This window comes from Cervus canadensis, chromosome 11 (genome assembly GCF_019320065.1).
Source record: "Cervus canadensis isolate Bull #8, Minnesota chromosome 11, ASM1932006v1, whole genome shotgun sequence".
NCBI lineage: Eukaryota > Metazoa > Chordata > Mammalia > Artiodactyla > Cervidae > Cervus > Cervus canadensis.
The window spans coordinates 72,352,598-72,369,082 of NC_057396.1; the positions used below are offsets into that span (position 1 = coordinate 72,352,598).

At 36.0% G+C, this 16,485-nt stretch overlaps 2 protein-coding genes across 2 annotated transcripts; both read left to right on the forward strand.

Annotated features, from left to right (window-relative positions):
- The first annotated feature begins 3,651 nt into the window (after positions 1-3,651).
- On the forward strand, positions 3,652-4,581 carry LOC122449711 (olfactory receptor 4A47-like). The gene has a single exon (XM_043481629.1). It carries the CDS (start codon positions 3,652-3,654, stop codon positions 4,579-4,581), a length of 930 nt encoding a protein of 309 aa, XP_043337564.1.
- Positions 4,582-12,852: 8,271 nt separating this feature from the next.
- LOC122450374 (olfactory receptor 4A47-like) lies at positions 12,853-13,779 on the forward strand. The gene has a single exon (XM_043482690.1). The coding sequence runs from the start codon at positions 12,853-12,855 to the stop codon at positions 13,777-13,779; it is 927 nt and encodes a 308-aa protein (XP_043338625.1).
- The last annotated feature ends 2,706 nt before the right edge of the window (positions 13,780-16,485 follow it).

A 16,485-nucleotide genomic window follows, 5' to 3' on the forward strand; every position in this document is an offset into this window, starting at 1 on the left:
ATTTTAAGGCATTTAACTGTATTTTCTGATGTAACTTTCATATATCTAACCAAAATTTAAGGTGATTAAATTACATCTTAAATAAAAGGATAGAAAATCATGCTATGGCAGGTGGGGAAATACATAACATATCTGTTCACTGGACAAAAATGACTGGGTTTATATGTTAATTGTCTTTAATTAATTGTCTTTAATTGATTGTCTTTAGTCTCATGATGATTCTTTTTTTCTCATGAAATTCTCATTCTTATGAAGAGTTTTTCCAATGTTGGACATTTCTGACATGAATTATGTGACTTGTCCTATTAAAATCTTTGCATATAGATGATCTTTAAAAACTCTGGGGAAAGTCCCAGTGAATTAATTAAATAGGAACCAATCTTGGACATCTTCCAGTTCTGAGACTCAATGAGAATTGCAGCTGGAAGGGATGAAATATCCCATGATCTTCACCCCTAAAGGTAAGAAGATGCTATCCACTTAGTAAGTGGCATCGAGTTTTCCTGAGGTCTTTTCTTAGACTTAAAGTATAATTAAAAAAAAAAAAAATCACACTAACATCTTTCAAAATCTTAGGTCAATTAATCTGGCCAGATAGCATGACAGAATGAGAAGGGCTAAACAGCCAAATGCTATTTTTCTTTTTCAAGCTAGTAGAAAGAAGTTCCTTGTGAAAAATTTTCCTGGGAAATGGCTACTTGATATCTTCTATGTATATATAGGATTTCTTGGTCATTTTGATAAATTTCTAATTTGATAAACTTTTGTTTTTCTGTATGCACCCTGGAATTCCTTTCAAATAATCTACACTGCACATAAAAATGACTTGAATAATCATGAGACTCCATGAAGAAAATGGACAGACAGCCAAATGAAATCAAATTTATCCTCAAATAATAAGGCAGCCTTTTGCCCTCTGTTGTCAAACTGGATGAAAAATAATTCTTAGTGTTTACGAGTAACTTAAAGACATTGTTCAGATTCTGAAGAAGCCTCTAAAGGTAAGACTAATGGTAAATCATGGGAACCAGATTCACAAGTGTGGAATGTTCTTTATTGTAAAAGATTATATTACTTTGAAATCAATCAAACTTAGATTCAAATCTTAAAAATATGTGATTTGAGGGAAATGAATGAGATATTCTGAGCATTAGTTTCTTCCATTATAAAATGGGAATTCCAGTTCTTGTTACTCTAAACATTAAGTGTGATACATTAAACTATGAGTCTGTGATGGGAATATACTGTCAATACTTTTCAGCAACAGGATGATATCATCAGAATAAAATTTAAAAGGACAATTTGGGCTGCTTCAGGAGAATCAGTTTTTGGAGGCCAAAATAAACAGGGAGAGATTTGGCAGGAGGCTACTGCAGTAGACCAGGAAGAAATTAAGAAGTAGGATATGATCAAACTTGTGATATATTTTGAAAATACAATAAATAGGAATTATTAAATTTTTATGAGAGTATCAAAGAGTGAAGAGCATTGAAGTTTTTGTCTGAACAATAACATGGAAAATAATAGGATTTAATAGATCAATAAGGAGCACCTGTTGAAATTTTGTATAGAGAATGCTTATATTTATAGCAGAACTTTTAAAAGTTAGCTTTATAAATACTACATTGCCAGTAAACTATGCCAAAATTAGAGATGTTGCATATCAGCTCAGTTGCTCAGTCGTGTCCCACACTGCAATCCCATGGACTGCAATATGCCAGGCCTCCCTGTCCATCACCAACTCCTGGAGTTTATTCAAACTGATGTCCATTGAGTTGGTGATACTATCCAACCATCTCATCCTCTATTGTCCCCTTCTTCTCCTGCCTTCAATCTTTCCCAGCATCAGGGTCTTTTCTAATGAGTCACTTCTTCACATCAGGTGGCCAAAGTATTGGAGTTTCAGCTTCAGCATCAGTCCTTCCAGTGAATATTCAGGACTGATATCCTTTAGGATGGACTGGTTGGGTCTCCTTGCAGTCCAATGGACTCTCAAGAGTTTTCTCCAACACTACAGTTCAAAAGCATCTATTCTTCAGTGCTCAGCTTTCTCTATAGTCCAACTCTCACATCCGTACATGACCACTGGAAAAACCATACATTTGACTAGATGGATCGGTTTGTTGGCAAATTTATGTCTCTGCTTTTTAATATGCTGTCTAGGTTGGTCACAACTTTTCTTCCAAGGAGCAAATGCCTTTTAATTTCATGGCTGCAGTCTCCATCTGCAGTGATTTTGGAGTCCAAAAAAATAAAGTCAGCCACTGTTTCCACTGTTTCCCCATCTATTTGCCATGAAGTGATGGGGCCAGATGCCAGGATCTTAGTTTTCTGAATGTTGAGCTTTAAGCCAACTTTTCCACTCTCCTCTTTCACTTTCATCAAGAGGCTCTTTAGTTCCTCTTCACTTTCTGCCATAAGGGTGGTGTCATATGCATATCTGAGGTTATTGGTATTTCTCCCAGCAATCTTGATTCCAGCTTGTGCTTCATCCAGCCCAGCCTTTCTCATGATGCACTCTGCATATAAGTTAAATAACCAGGTTGACAAAATGCAGCCTTATTGCACACACATGTTTGAAAATTAGGGGAGAAACAGGGGCTAACCCAAAATTAGACCGTGGTAGCATTTGCTGGTCAGGAAAAGGGAAATATCCAACTCAAGACCTAAGAAGTGTCAGTGAGGTTTGAGACAGTTCAGGACAAGGATCTTCTGTTCACAGTTTGATCTATCTACACTGTAAATTACCTCAAGTGGGTCTCATTTATTATACTTTCTGACTCTATAAATGGTGCACTTTTTCATGGAATTCCCTCCCATCTATTTTTCAATTTTTGAAAAACTCAACCAAAGCATTTCTTCCTCCAGGAAGCCTTCTTTTATTACAGTTTGACATACTCCTAAAGTGAAGGAAAGTGAAAGTCAAGTCATTCAGTCGTGTCTGACTCTTTGCAACCCCATGGACTGTAGCCTACCAGGCTCCTCTGTCCATGGGGTTTTCCAGGCAAGAGTACTGGGGTGGGTTGCTATTTCCTCTTCAGAGGATCTTCCCGACCCAGGGATCAAACCCGGGTCTCCCTCATTGTAGGCAGACACTTTTACCATCTGAGGGGCCTGTGATCCTAAGCACTGTGTGATATTCATTAAAAAAAAAATAACATTGCTCAGTCATATCTGAGTTCGTGACTGCTTGGACTGTAATTTGCCAGGCTCCTCTCTCCATGGAATTTTCCAGGCAAGATAATGGAGTGGGTTGCCATTTCCTCCTCCAGTGGATGTTAACAATCTTGGGATCAAACCTAGGTCTCCTGCACTGCAGGCAGATTACCATCTGAGCACCAGGGAAGCCAAATATTAGTGGTATCTATAACTTGGGTCTGGAATTGCCCGATCCCTTGTTATGTACCATATCACTGAGGGAAAGAAACTACGCCTTACTCAACTTGTAATCAAAATGTCTGTGACATATTAGACACAAATAGATATTCTAGATACATTCTTCAAGTGAATGTGTAAATAAACAATTGTGCATTTAAGTGTTTTCTCCTTTAAGTGTTTTTTTTTTTTTTTTTTCCCCAATTTAAGTGTTTTTCCCCTTGTCTTTTAGACCAACTGCTTCTAATACCTGAACTCAGCTTCTGTCCAGACTGGATGGAACCCAGGAACAATGTGACTTTCTTTGTCCTCCTGGGCCTCACTCAGAATCCAAAGGAACAGAAAGTCCTTTCTGTTATGTTCTTGTTCTTCTACATTTTGACCCTGATAGGCAACCTGGTCATTATTGTGACTATAACTGTCAGTAAGACCCTGAACTCACCGATGTTCTTTTTTCTTGCTAGCTTATCATTTATGGATGTCACTTCTTCTTCTTCTATTACCCCTAGAATGATTTCAGACTTGTTCTTAGGGGAAAAAATCATATCATTTGAATCTTGCATGACTCAGCTGTTTACAGAGCACTTTTTTGGTGGATCAGAGATTGTGCTTCTGCTGGTGATGGCCTATGACCGCTATGTGGCCATTTGTAAGCCCTTGCATTATTTGGTGATCATGAGGCAGAGGGTATGTGTTCTGTTGCTGGTGGTGTCCTGGGTTGGAGGTTTTCTGCACTCAATTATTCAACTTGGCACTATTTACGGGCTCCCGTTCTGTGGCCCCAATGTCATTGATCACTTTATCTGTGACATGTTCCCTTTATTGAAACTCGTCTGTACTGACACCTATATCATCGGCATCTTAGTGTTGCCCAATGGGGGACTGATCTGCACTGTTGTGTTTCTGCTCTTACTCGTCTCCTATGGAGTCATCCTGCACTCTCTGAAGAACCTGAGTCAGGAAGGGAGGCGGAAAGCCCTCCAGACCTGTGGTTCCCACATCACTGTGGTTGTCTGCTGCTTTCTTCCCTGCATTTTCATGTATGCAAGACCTGCTAAGACATTCCCCATTGACAAATCTGTGAGTGTGTTTTATACCGTCATAAGTCCCATGCTGCACCCACTAATCTACAGTCTAAGAAACTCTGAGTTAACTAGTGCTATGAAGAAGGTCTGGAGAAGGAACATCATATCTCATTTTAAGTAAGTGCACTGATTACTATGAAGGTAGTCATTTGAAATCAGGGGACATTTCCTTTGAATGCAGAAGCATTTTGTGCTCAGTCACTCAGTCATGTCAGCTGTTTGCAACTGCATGGACTGTAGCCTGCCAGGCTCCTCTGTCCATGGGGATTCTCCAGACAAGGATACTGGAGTGAATTGCCACGCTCTCCTCCATGTGATCTTCTCAACCCAGCGATCGAATCCAGGTCTCCCCCATTGCAGGAAGATTCTTTACAATATTAGCTACCAGGGAAGCCATTTTAAAATTTGATTCTGATTTCTTTTTCTTGAACAAATTTATGATAATTATAATTAAAGATTGCAATTATACATCTGTGCTATTAATAACAGTTTTTCTGCTTACTAGAATGTAAGGTCTATAATTACTTGTTTATAACTGTACCCAGAATGGCATAAAACCTATATAGCAAAAAAAAAAAAAAAAAATGTATAATAAATTCATGAGAAAATTATTGCACTGATTTTTAACTAATTTATGTATGCTCAGTCGCTTCAGTCTTGTCCGAGTCTATGTGACCCTAGGGACTGTAGCTCACCAGGCTCCTCTGTCCATGGGATTCTCCAGGCAAGAATACTAGAGTGGGTTGCCATGCCCTCCTCCAGGGGATCTTCCTGACCCAGGGAATGAACTGGCATTTTTTATGTCTCCTGCATTGGCTGCTGAGTTCTTTACCACTAGAACCGCCTGGAAAGCCCAACCAATTTATGGATTCATATTTTTCACTCTGCTTCATGAAAAAAAGAGCAAAAACGATATTGCAGTTCATGGAGAAGCACAGAGTTGGACTTAGAGGTTGAATAACAACAACTCTTTTTCAGGACAGGATTTTTATTTAGACTCTTATCATTTAAATGAACTTTTTTATTTATAAAATTTAAAATATTTATTTATATATATCATCTTTTTTTATTATACTTCTGTGGCATTATGCACAAAATCTTTAACTTAATACTCTCCTATTTACAAGAAGATTTGAAGTAAAACAGATATCAATAAACAGTGTAAATGGAAACCAAACCATATGGTATGCAGGGCACATGAATTTCCTATTTTTTTCTCAGCATTTTCCAGCCCTAGTTGTTGGCCCTAAATTTATTTCTTTTCATCTGGTAATAATCTTTGCAAATGCAAGTGTAATTAACATACATATATTTGCTTCTTTCTATATATGTAACACTTGCTTTTACTATGCAACATCTTGAAGATGTTTCCATACAAGTCCATATATTTTGTACATGCATGATCAGTCGCTTGTAGTTTCTGATTCTTTGAGATCCCATATACTATAGCCTGCCAGTCCCCTCTGTCCGAGGAATTTCCCAGGCAAGAATACTGGAGTGGGTTGCCATTTCATACTCCAGGGGATCTTCCTGACCCAGGATCAAGCTCGTGTCTTCTGCATCTCCTGCACTGGCAGCCAGATTCCCACTGTGCCACCTGGGAAGCCCAGTCATATATATGTATAATTTCTCTTATAGTGCACAGTTCTCCTTATAAATTTATAGTGAAATTAATATGTACATTTCTATTAATGTGATAGCTAAACTTTTCATAAGGCAAATAATATTCTAACTAATATATGTTTTATGTATATGCAAATATAATTTTATAGGGATAGCATTGTTCCTATGATATTTGAATGAATGGTCAGGTAATATATGCATTTAAATGTTGATATTGATAGTTATTGCCACATTACCATACTTGAGGTTAAGTAGCTACAGTCCTGTCCACTCTATGAGAATTCTTTTGTCACATCTCAATCACCAGTACCTGATAAATATATATGACATCTGATTAAAGTTACTCTTATTCTTTAACCACAACCCTTTTGATATAACTGAATTCGATAATCTTTCCACATGTTCAATTTGATTTGTATTTTCTGTGAGTTTATATGTATATAAATATAAACACATTTTTACATATATATTCATTCAGATTTTACCTATTTAATTAGATGGTTAGTCTTTTCCATGCTGATTTTTATGAGATGTTTATATAGTAAGAAACGATCGCTTTCACCACTGCGTGAGTAGTTTATGCTTTCTGGTTGTGAAAGTGTCTCAGCTGTGTCTTACTTGTGTGACCCCAAGGACTGGAACCTGCCAGGCTCCTCTGTCCATGGAACTCTCCAGGCCAGAATACTGAGGTGGGTAGCCGTGCCCTTCTCCCGGGGATCTTCCCATCCCAGGGACTGAACCAAGGTCTCCTGCATTGCAGGTGGATTCTTCACCGTCTGAGCCACCAGCTGCTAAACAAATAGAATAAGAACACAGGACTATGGTACCACTCACTTTAGTGAAAAGCAAAAACCTAAACCACCAAAAATATTTGACAAGTAAATGAATACAATCTATTCATAAGATGGATTATCATGCAGCTATTAAAAATTGTGTTTTCAAAGAAAATTTGAAGACATGAGAAAAAGTGCATGATATAATGTTAGTTGAAAAGGGATGATGAAAAATGCACACACAATATGACATCAAATTAGGTTTAAAAATTAGATTTCTTGTTGTTTAGTTGCTAAGTTGTGTCTGACTCTTTTGCTACCTTATGGATTGTAGCCCACCAGGCTTCTCCGTCCATGGGATTTCCCAGGCAAGAATACTGGAGTGGGTTGCCATTTCCTTCTCCATTTCCTGGTTACATGTTTTTAACTTTATAAACTATGTAGAATGATTTTTACATGTAAATTTTTTATTTTTACATTTTGTATTCAATTTTTTTCATTTGTGTATCTTGCTTAGAAAGATACATTTTCCCATTCCACTTGTGCCAAATAGTCTTCAGTTCTTTTCCAGTGCTTTTTTTAAAAAGCCTTTTTATATCTTATATTAAAACTTTTGATTAACTTGAATTTATTTTGCTATAGGAGTTAAAGAGAGATTGAAATTTTAGTGGTTTCTCTATATTTTATGGTTTTTAAAAATAGTTGCATAGCTATCTTTTTGCCATTAACTTGAAATCCTTTTTGTTTCTTGAAATCCCAGTGTATTTGGATCCAATTCAACACACTCTTCTGCTTCACTAATCTCTTTTTTCATGTGCAGGTTGACACATAATTGCCATAATGTGTAACACATTTTGATCTGTGAAGAGACTAGCAGTCTCTCATTCTTATTGTTTCTCAGAACTATACCTAGGCTTGAGGGTTGCGATGCCCTCCTCCAGGGATCTTCTCAACCCAGTGATGCAACCCAGGTCTCTGGTGTCTTCTGCATTACAGGTGGGTTCTTGACCAGTGAACCACCAGAGAAGCCCCCAATACACACTCCTATATTTAAAATAGATTATAGCAAGGCCTACTGTATAGCACAGGGAACTCTGCTCCATATTTTGTAATAAACTAAATGGGAACAGAATTTGAAAAAGAGTAGATACATGTATATGTATAAGTCAGTCACTTTGCTGTAGACATTTTTTAGCAATGTAGACAATTGTAGCAATGTAGACATTGCTAATCACTATACTCTAACATGGGCTTTCTTGCTGGCTCTGTGGTAAAGAATCCACCTGCAAAGCAAGAGCTAGAGGAGATGCAGGCTGGATCCCTGAGTCAGGAAGACCTCTTGGAGGGTCTTGCCATCCCTCTCCAGTATTCTTGCCAGGAAAATCCCATGGACAGAGGAGCCTAGCAGGCTGCTGTCCGTGGTATCGCAAGAGTTGGACATGACTTAAAGACTAAGCCACTACATATTTAACATAGATTATAACAAGTCCTACTGTATGGCACAGGGAACTCTACTCAACATTATGTAATAAACTAAGTGGGAAAAGAAGTGGAAAAAAGGTAGGTACATGTATATGTATAACTCAGTCACTTTGCTGTAGATCTGAAACTCGCACGTTGTAAATCACTACGGTCTAATGTGGGTTTCCCGGTGGCTCTGTGGTAAATCCGCCTGTAATTCAGGGGCTACAGCAGATGCAGGCTTGGGCCGGGAAGATCCCATGGAGGAGGGCAAGGCGCTGCAGTCCAGTGTCCTTGTCAGGATCATCCCATGGACAGAGGAGTCTGGCGGGCTGCAGTCCACACGTTTACAAAGAGTCAGATGTGACTGAAACCACAGCACAGAAGCATACATGCTCCAAATTAAAATAAAAATTTAAAGATAGAGATTTTAATTTAGTAGTTTTGTCATTGGATTGACATATTTGCCTCTTAAATTCCCCAGATGTATCTGAAGCCAATGATATTTGCCTTTACTTTGGGCTATCAAGCTATACTCTATATTCATATCATAAATCAATTAATGAGGTCACCTTAGATCTTATATTTACTTTTAAAATTATGGCCAAGTATACATGACAAAATTCATAACTCTAATCATCTTAAAGTGGCATTAAGTTAGGCAAATGTGACCACTGTCTATATCCAAAACCTTCCCAACTTCTCAAGCTGAAATTCTAAAACCGTTAAACAAAAATCTCCCTTTTCCCTCACTGACCTGTGGGCAACCACCATGCTACTTTTTGCCCATGATTTGACTCTTTAAGTGTCTCAGTCAAGTGGAATCATACAGTATCTGTTTTTTGTGACTGTCTTTTTTCACTTAATGCCATATTATATCTTTTTTTTTTTCATAAAATGCTCTTGGCAGTCTTGTTGAAAATTATCTGGGACATATACAAGGTTTATTTCTAGAGTCTGTTTACTCCGTTAGTCTGTTGTCCATCTTTGTCCCAGTACTAGTGCTGCGGTTACTGTAGCTTTGTAGTGTGTTTTAGAACCAGGAAGTGTGAGACCGCAACTTTCCTCCTTTTCAAAACTGTTTTGGCAATTTTGAAGTCCTTAATATTCCATACGAATTTTATCATGAATTTTTCTACTTCTGCAAAAAACATTTTTATAGTTTTGATAAGGAGTGTACTGAATCTGTACATCACTTGAAGCAATATTAATATCTTAACACTATTAAATATTCTAGTTCATAAATGTTTTCCCATATATGTGTGTGTTCTATAATATCTCTGAATAAAGTTTTGTGATGTTCAGTTTAAAATGCTTTTGTCTCATTGATTAAGTTTTCTCTTAACTATTTTCTTCTTTTTGGTGCTCTTGTAAGTGGAATTATTTTCTTAATTTCTGCTTGGTTTGTTCATGACCATATAAAAATTCAACAACATTTCACAAAAAACTCTCAGCAAGTTTGAAATAGAAGGAATGTGCCTGGACATAATAAAGTCCATATGTGACTGATCCACTGCTAACATCATCCTCAACACTAAAGCTTTGAAACTTCCACATTAAAATCTGAAAGAAGACAAGTGGGCACACTTTCACAAGTCCTTTTTTAAAAAATTAATTTATTTTTTATTGAAGGATAATTGCTTTACAGAATTTTGTTGTATTCTGTCAAACCTCAGCATGCATCAGCCATAAATATACACATACCCCCTCCCTCTTGAACCTCCCTCCCATCCCACCTCTCTAGGTTGACCTGTTTGAGTCTCCTGAGCCACACAGCAAATTCCCGTTGTCTATCTGTCTTTCATATGGTAATGGAAGTTTCCATGTTACTCAGATTTTTTTCTAAGTATAGCGCCTATTTTCTGAAGTGAGATAATTTTATTTTTAAATTTTCAGTTAGCTTTGCTTTCTGTAACAGTACTTCTAATGGTAGTCACTTCCTGTCTTTTTAATCTGAGTTTAAATATCACTTTTTAAGGAAGGCCTTCTCTGATTACATTATCCACAGTAGAACTTCCTCTTATTTTCTGTCATAGTAAACTATTTCTTATATTACAAGCCATTAATACAACTACAATTACTGAATGTCTCCTTCTTTATCGTCTGACTTTATTCTGAGAAAATAATACAGGAACGCAAGAAAAAATTTCTTTACATGATTTAACCCTGGTTTTATTAATTGTTGTGTCCTTACTTATAGCACAGCTGCTGGCCTAACAGAGGCATCCTACTTTTAAAAAAAAAATTGTTAAATGTTTAAACTATTAGCTCTTATATCTACAATTTTAATATATTTAATTGTGTCTTTTGATATAATTTTCATATTTCTAACCAATTTTTTTGGTGATTAAGCTGAGTATGAAATAAAAGGAAAGAAAATCTTGCTATTTCAGGTGGGGAAATATATAACAAATAAGTTCACTGGAGCAAAATGACTGGGTTGATATTTTATTCTTGATTGGCAGCAGTCTTATAGAGATTCTAAAGTACTATTTTTTTCTGACATGAACTATGTGATTTGGCCTATTAATATTTTTCCATACAGATGTTCTTTAAAAACTTTGTGGAAAATCCCACTGAATTAATTAAGCAAGAATCAGTCTTGGACACATTCCAACTCTAAGATTCAATAATAATTGCAACTGGAGGGGATGAAATACTCCATGATCTTCATTCTTAACAGGAAGAAAATGCTATCCACTTAGTAACTTGCACCAATTTTTCAGGCGGTCCTTTCTTAGACTTAAAAAATATCATAGAAATATTTTTCAAAATTTCAGTTTGAACTAGTCTGGCCATATCAACATGACAGAGTGAGATGGGCTAAACAATCAATGCTATTTTTCTTTTTAATGTTATTAGGAAAGAGGTTACTTATGAAAAAGGTCCCTGGGAAATGACTAGTTGCTGTCTTCCTATGTTTATATAGAATTTGTTGGCCATTTTGATAAATTCCCTAATGTGATTAAGGTTTGTTTTTTCTGTGTACACCAAGGAATTCCTTTCAAATAATCTAGCATATAAAAATGACCCTCTGAATATTGAGAAGAATCCATTTAGAAAATGGACAGTCAAATGACTATACAAATTTATATCCTCAGATAATAAGGCACCCTTTTGCTCTCTACTGTCATACTGGATGAAAGAATTCCAGGACTTACATTGTGTTGAAACTCATCAGATTGTGAACAAGCCTCTGCAAGGTAAGACTAATGGAAAATACTGGAAAACAGGTTAACAATTGACAGACATTCTTTATTATGAAAGAAATTAACTTTGAAATAAATCAAACTTAGATTCAATTCTAAGTATAGCACTTAAAAATGTGTGACTTTGGGAAAATGAAATAGATGTTCTGAGCCTTAGTATTTTTTAGTGATAAAACAGGGATTGTAGTATATGTTACTATAAATATTAAATGTGATACATTAAACTATGCATTATTGGAATATACTGTAAGACTTTTAAGCAGCTGAGTGGTGATATCATCAGAATAAGACTGAGAAGGACAATTTGGGCTGCTTCAGGAAAACCAGTTTTTGGAGGCCAGAATAAACATGGAGAGACTTGGGAGGAGGCTATCACAGTGGACTATGAAGAAACTTTAAAAAAAAAAAAAAAAGCATAGCATAAAAAAATAGATGAGAATATTCCAATTTGTGATATATTTTGGAAGTAGAGTCAATAGGATTTATTTAATTTTTATGAGAGTAAAAAATAACTGAAGAGCACTGAATTTTTTTGTTTGAACAATAGCATGAAAAATTATATCATTTAGCAAGGTAAAAGGCAACACTTCAAATTTTGTATAGGAAGTACTACATATTGTGGAAAATAAAAAACTTAGTTTTGTAAATACTAAATTGCCATTCAGTTGCTTGTCCACATTTAGAGATGCTGCATATACATATTTGAAAATTAGGGGAAACACAGGGTTTGGAGGCACACAATTAGACTGTTGCAGTGTTTACTGGTAAGGAAAAGGTCAATATCCACTTAAAGACCTAAGAAGTATCAGTGAGATCTGGGACAATTAAGGACAGAAACCTTCTATTCATGCTTCGATCTACTCACATTGATTATGTAAATTACCATGAACCTCACTTTTACAGTTTTGTGACTTCACTGAATTCCCTTCCAGTCCGTTCTTGTTTCACTTAAAAAAAAAAAAATTCAAAAAAAAAAAAAAATTCAGCTAAAGCATTAATTTCTCTGGAAAGTCTTTTCTGATTTAATTATTATTGATGCATAACTGTACTATGACTAACCATTTGTGAATTTCCTTAAAACTTATTATACGGATCTGGAATTATCTTATCCCTATTCCTGTATTATATCATGAGGGCAAGTAACTCTACCTTATTCAACTTGGAGATACACTATCAATGACACATTGGACATGAAAAGACTCTCGACATACATTCTTTTAATTGAATATATAACAGCAGATGAAAATTTAATTCATTTAAAAGTTTTCCCCTTGTTTTGTAGGTACACTGCTTCTAACAAGTGAACATAGAATTTAGACAGACTAGATGGAAACAAGGAACAATGTAACTTACTTCATCCTCTTGGGCCTCACACAGAATCCAAAGGAGCAGAAAGTCCTTTTTGTTACATTCTTATTCTTCTATATCTTGACTGTGGTGGGAAACCTGCTCATAGTTGTGACTATAACTGTCAGTAAGAACCTGAACTCACCGATGTACTTTTTTCTTGCTAGCTTATCATTTATGGATGTAACTTACTCTTCTTGTATTACACCTAGATTGATTTCAGACTTGTTCTTTGGGGAAAAAATCGTATCCTTTAAATCTTGCATGACCCAGCTATTTACAGAGCACTTTTTTGGTGGATCAGAGATCATACTTCTGCTGGTGAAGGCCTATGACCGCTACGTGGCCATCTGTAAGCCCTTGCATTATCTGGTGATCATGAGGCAGAGGGTATGTGTTCTGTTGCTGGTGGTGTCCTGGGTTGGAGGTTTTCTACACTCAGCAATTCAACTCAGCACTGTTTACGGGCTCCCGTTCTGTGGCCCCAATGTCATTGATCACTTTACCTGTGACATGTTCCCTCTACTGAAAGTCGTCTGTGCTGACACCCATGTCACTGGCATCTTAGTTGTGGTCAATGGAGGACTGATCTGCAGTCTTGGGTTTCTGCTCTTACTCGTCTCCTACGGAGTCATCCTGCACTCTCTGAAGAACCTGAGTCAGGAAGGGAGGCGGAAAGTCCTCCAGACCTGTGGTTCCCACATCACTGTGGTTGTCTGCTTCTTTGTTCCCTGTATTTTCATAAATGCAAGACTGGCTAAGACTTTTCCCATTGACAAATCTGTGAGTGTGTTTTATACCATCATAAGTCCCATGCTGAACCCAATAATCTACAGTCTAAGAAATTCTGAGTTAACTAATGCTATGAAGAAGATCTGGAGAAGAAACATTTTTATCTCATATTAAATAAGTGCATCATTTACTATGAAGGGAGACATTTGACATCAGAGTCCATTTTCCTAGAATGCTGAAGTCATTTTAAAATTTGTTTCTGGATTCACTTTCTCCAATGAATATATATTAATTATTTTTAAATAATGTAATTATAGAACTGTGCTATTATTAACAGTTTCCCTCCCTACTATAATGGAAGGTCTATAATGCCTTGTTTATCACTGTACCTAGAAAGGCATAACGCCTATATAGTGAGAATTAATAATATATGGTGATGAAACTTATAGTGGGAAAATTATACACAAAATTTTTAATTTAATATGTTTTTTTTTGTAAGTAATATTGAACTAAGATATTAATAATCAAGATTTTCCAGGTGGTGCTTGTGGTAAAGAATCCATCTACCAATGGTGGAGACCAGTGTCAGGATGATCCCCTGGAGAAGTGCGTGGATACCCACTCTTGAATCACCATTGTCAGAGGAGTTTTGTGGGCTACAGTTCATGGGTTGCAAAGAGTCGGACATGACTGAAGTGACTTAGCATGCATTAGTAAACAGAATGAATGAAAACCAAACAATATGGGATAAAGTTTTCTTTTTTTTTACAGTTTATAGTTTTTTTTTTTCATTTATTTTTATTAGTTGGAGGCTAATTACTTTACAATATTGTAGTGGTTTTTGTCATACATGGGGATAAAGTTTCAAATAAATTTCCTATTTCTCTCAGCATTTTCCAGCCCTCATTCTCAGCTGTTGTTGGGTCACTAAGTTGTGTCCGACTCTTTGCTACCCCATGGACTGCAGCATGCCAGACTCCCCTGTCCTTCACTCTCTCCTGGAGTTTGCACAGGTTCATGTCCATTGAGTCAGTGATGGTAGAGGTTGGCCTTAAATGTGTTTCTTTTCATCTGGTAATAATCTTGGTACATGCAAGTGTATTTAACATACAGATATTTGTTTCTATATATATATTTAACACTCGCTTTTACTATGCAAAATCTTGAAAATGTTTTCATTCCAGTCCATATATTGTGTGCATTTTACAGGCAAGATTACTGGCGTGGGCTGTCATTTCCTCCTCCAGGGGATTTTCCTGACCCAGGGACAAACACCCATCTCTTGCATCTCCTGAATTCACAGGTAGATTCCTGACCACTCTGCTACCTAGGAAGCCCAATCCTTATATATAACCTTAATTTTTCTTATGGTGGGCAATACTCCTTATAAATTTTTACTAGAATTAATGTGTACAGTCCTCTCCAGTTGCTTGCTAAACCTTTCTATGACAAAAATTATTCAAAAATACATGGTTTTATAAATAGGTAAATATGAGTTCATTGGCATAGAATCATTGCTATATTTGAATCAATCATCAGGTAGTATATGCATTTAAAATGTTCATATTGATAGTTGTAGCCAAACTACCATTCTTGAGGTTCTTCTAATAGTTACAGTCCTATCCACTATCCATGTGAATACTTTTATCTGCATCTCAATGAGCAGTACCTGATAAATATGTCATCTGGTTCAAGTTATACTTTAGCAACAACTGTTTTGATATAATTTAGTTTGGTCATATTTCCACATATTTAATTTGATTTTTTTGTGAAAAAAATATTTATTTTACCCATTTCATTCAATTCGTTCTCTTTTTCATACTGATTTTTATGAGATATTTATGAACTAAAGAAATGATCCTTTTTACCACTGCATATGTAGTTAATATTTTCTGGTTATATGTTTTTAACTTTTTGAACTATGTAGAATGATTCTTGCATGTAATTTTTTTTTTACATTTTATATTTAATTTTTTTGTTTTTTGTATCCTACTTGGAAATTTTTTCCCATTACACTTGGGCAAAATATTCCTCAATTCTTTTTTAGTATTTAATTTTTAAAGCCTCTTTATATCTTATATTAAAAAGCTTGATCCATCTTGAATTTATTTTTGGTATAAGAGTTGAACAGGGACTGAAATTTTAGTGCTTTTACAATATTTTGAGGTTTTTAAAAATAGTCTCATAATTATCTTTTTGTCATTAATTTGAAACCTGACTATTATATCCCAGTGTATTTGGATCCAATTCAAGACAATCTTCTGTTTCAATGATCTCTTTATTCATGTGCAGGTTGACATAGAATTGCTATGATGTGTAACACATTTTGATCTGTGAGGAGACTGGTAGTTTTTTATTTCTGTTGTTTTTCAGAAATATGCCTAGATCTTCATAGTTCTATTTCAAAATTGTTAAAAAATAAACAATAATTTGAATATAAATCAGATAAATAATATAGTTTAGAATGAAAATTAAGTTAAATATATTTAAAAGAGGCTAGTCACAAAACAATTTTCAGGTGTTATTTTCAATGAGATTCCTTTTAAGAAGGCTACTTTAGGAAGAGCTTAAAAACCTATTACCCAGTCACTGGAGGTGTCTTCAGCCAACACGTCACCTGCCGTAGGCTTGGGCAGAGCTCGAGTTTCCTGTCTGTGTTTCTGACACCTCGTGGCTAGCTGTTGTTCTTCAGCTATGACACCTAAAATGCTAGCTGACATTTGCTGTAAGAAAAAAAAAAAATTCTTTCAGCAAGTTCAGGTCTCAAATGTTTGCCGAGAATCTACTGGTGCTGAGATCATTCCGCCCATACTGGTTGCCAGGGAGCGCTGTGTGGCCATTTGCAAAACCTTGTGCTGTAAAACCACCATCAGCGACAGG

Coding starts and splice junctions, on each gene's coding strand:
- LOC122449711 (XM_043481629.1), top strand. CDS start 3,652: ATGGAACCCAGGAACAATGTGACTTTCTTTGTCCTCCTGGGCCTCACT.
- LOC122450374 (XM_043482690.1), top strand. CDS start 12,853: ATGGAAACAAGGAACAATGTAACTTACTTCATCCTCTTGGGCCTCACA.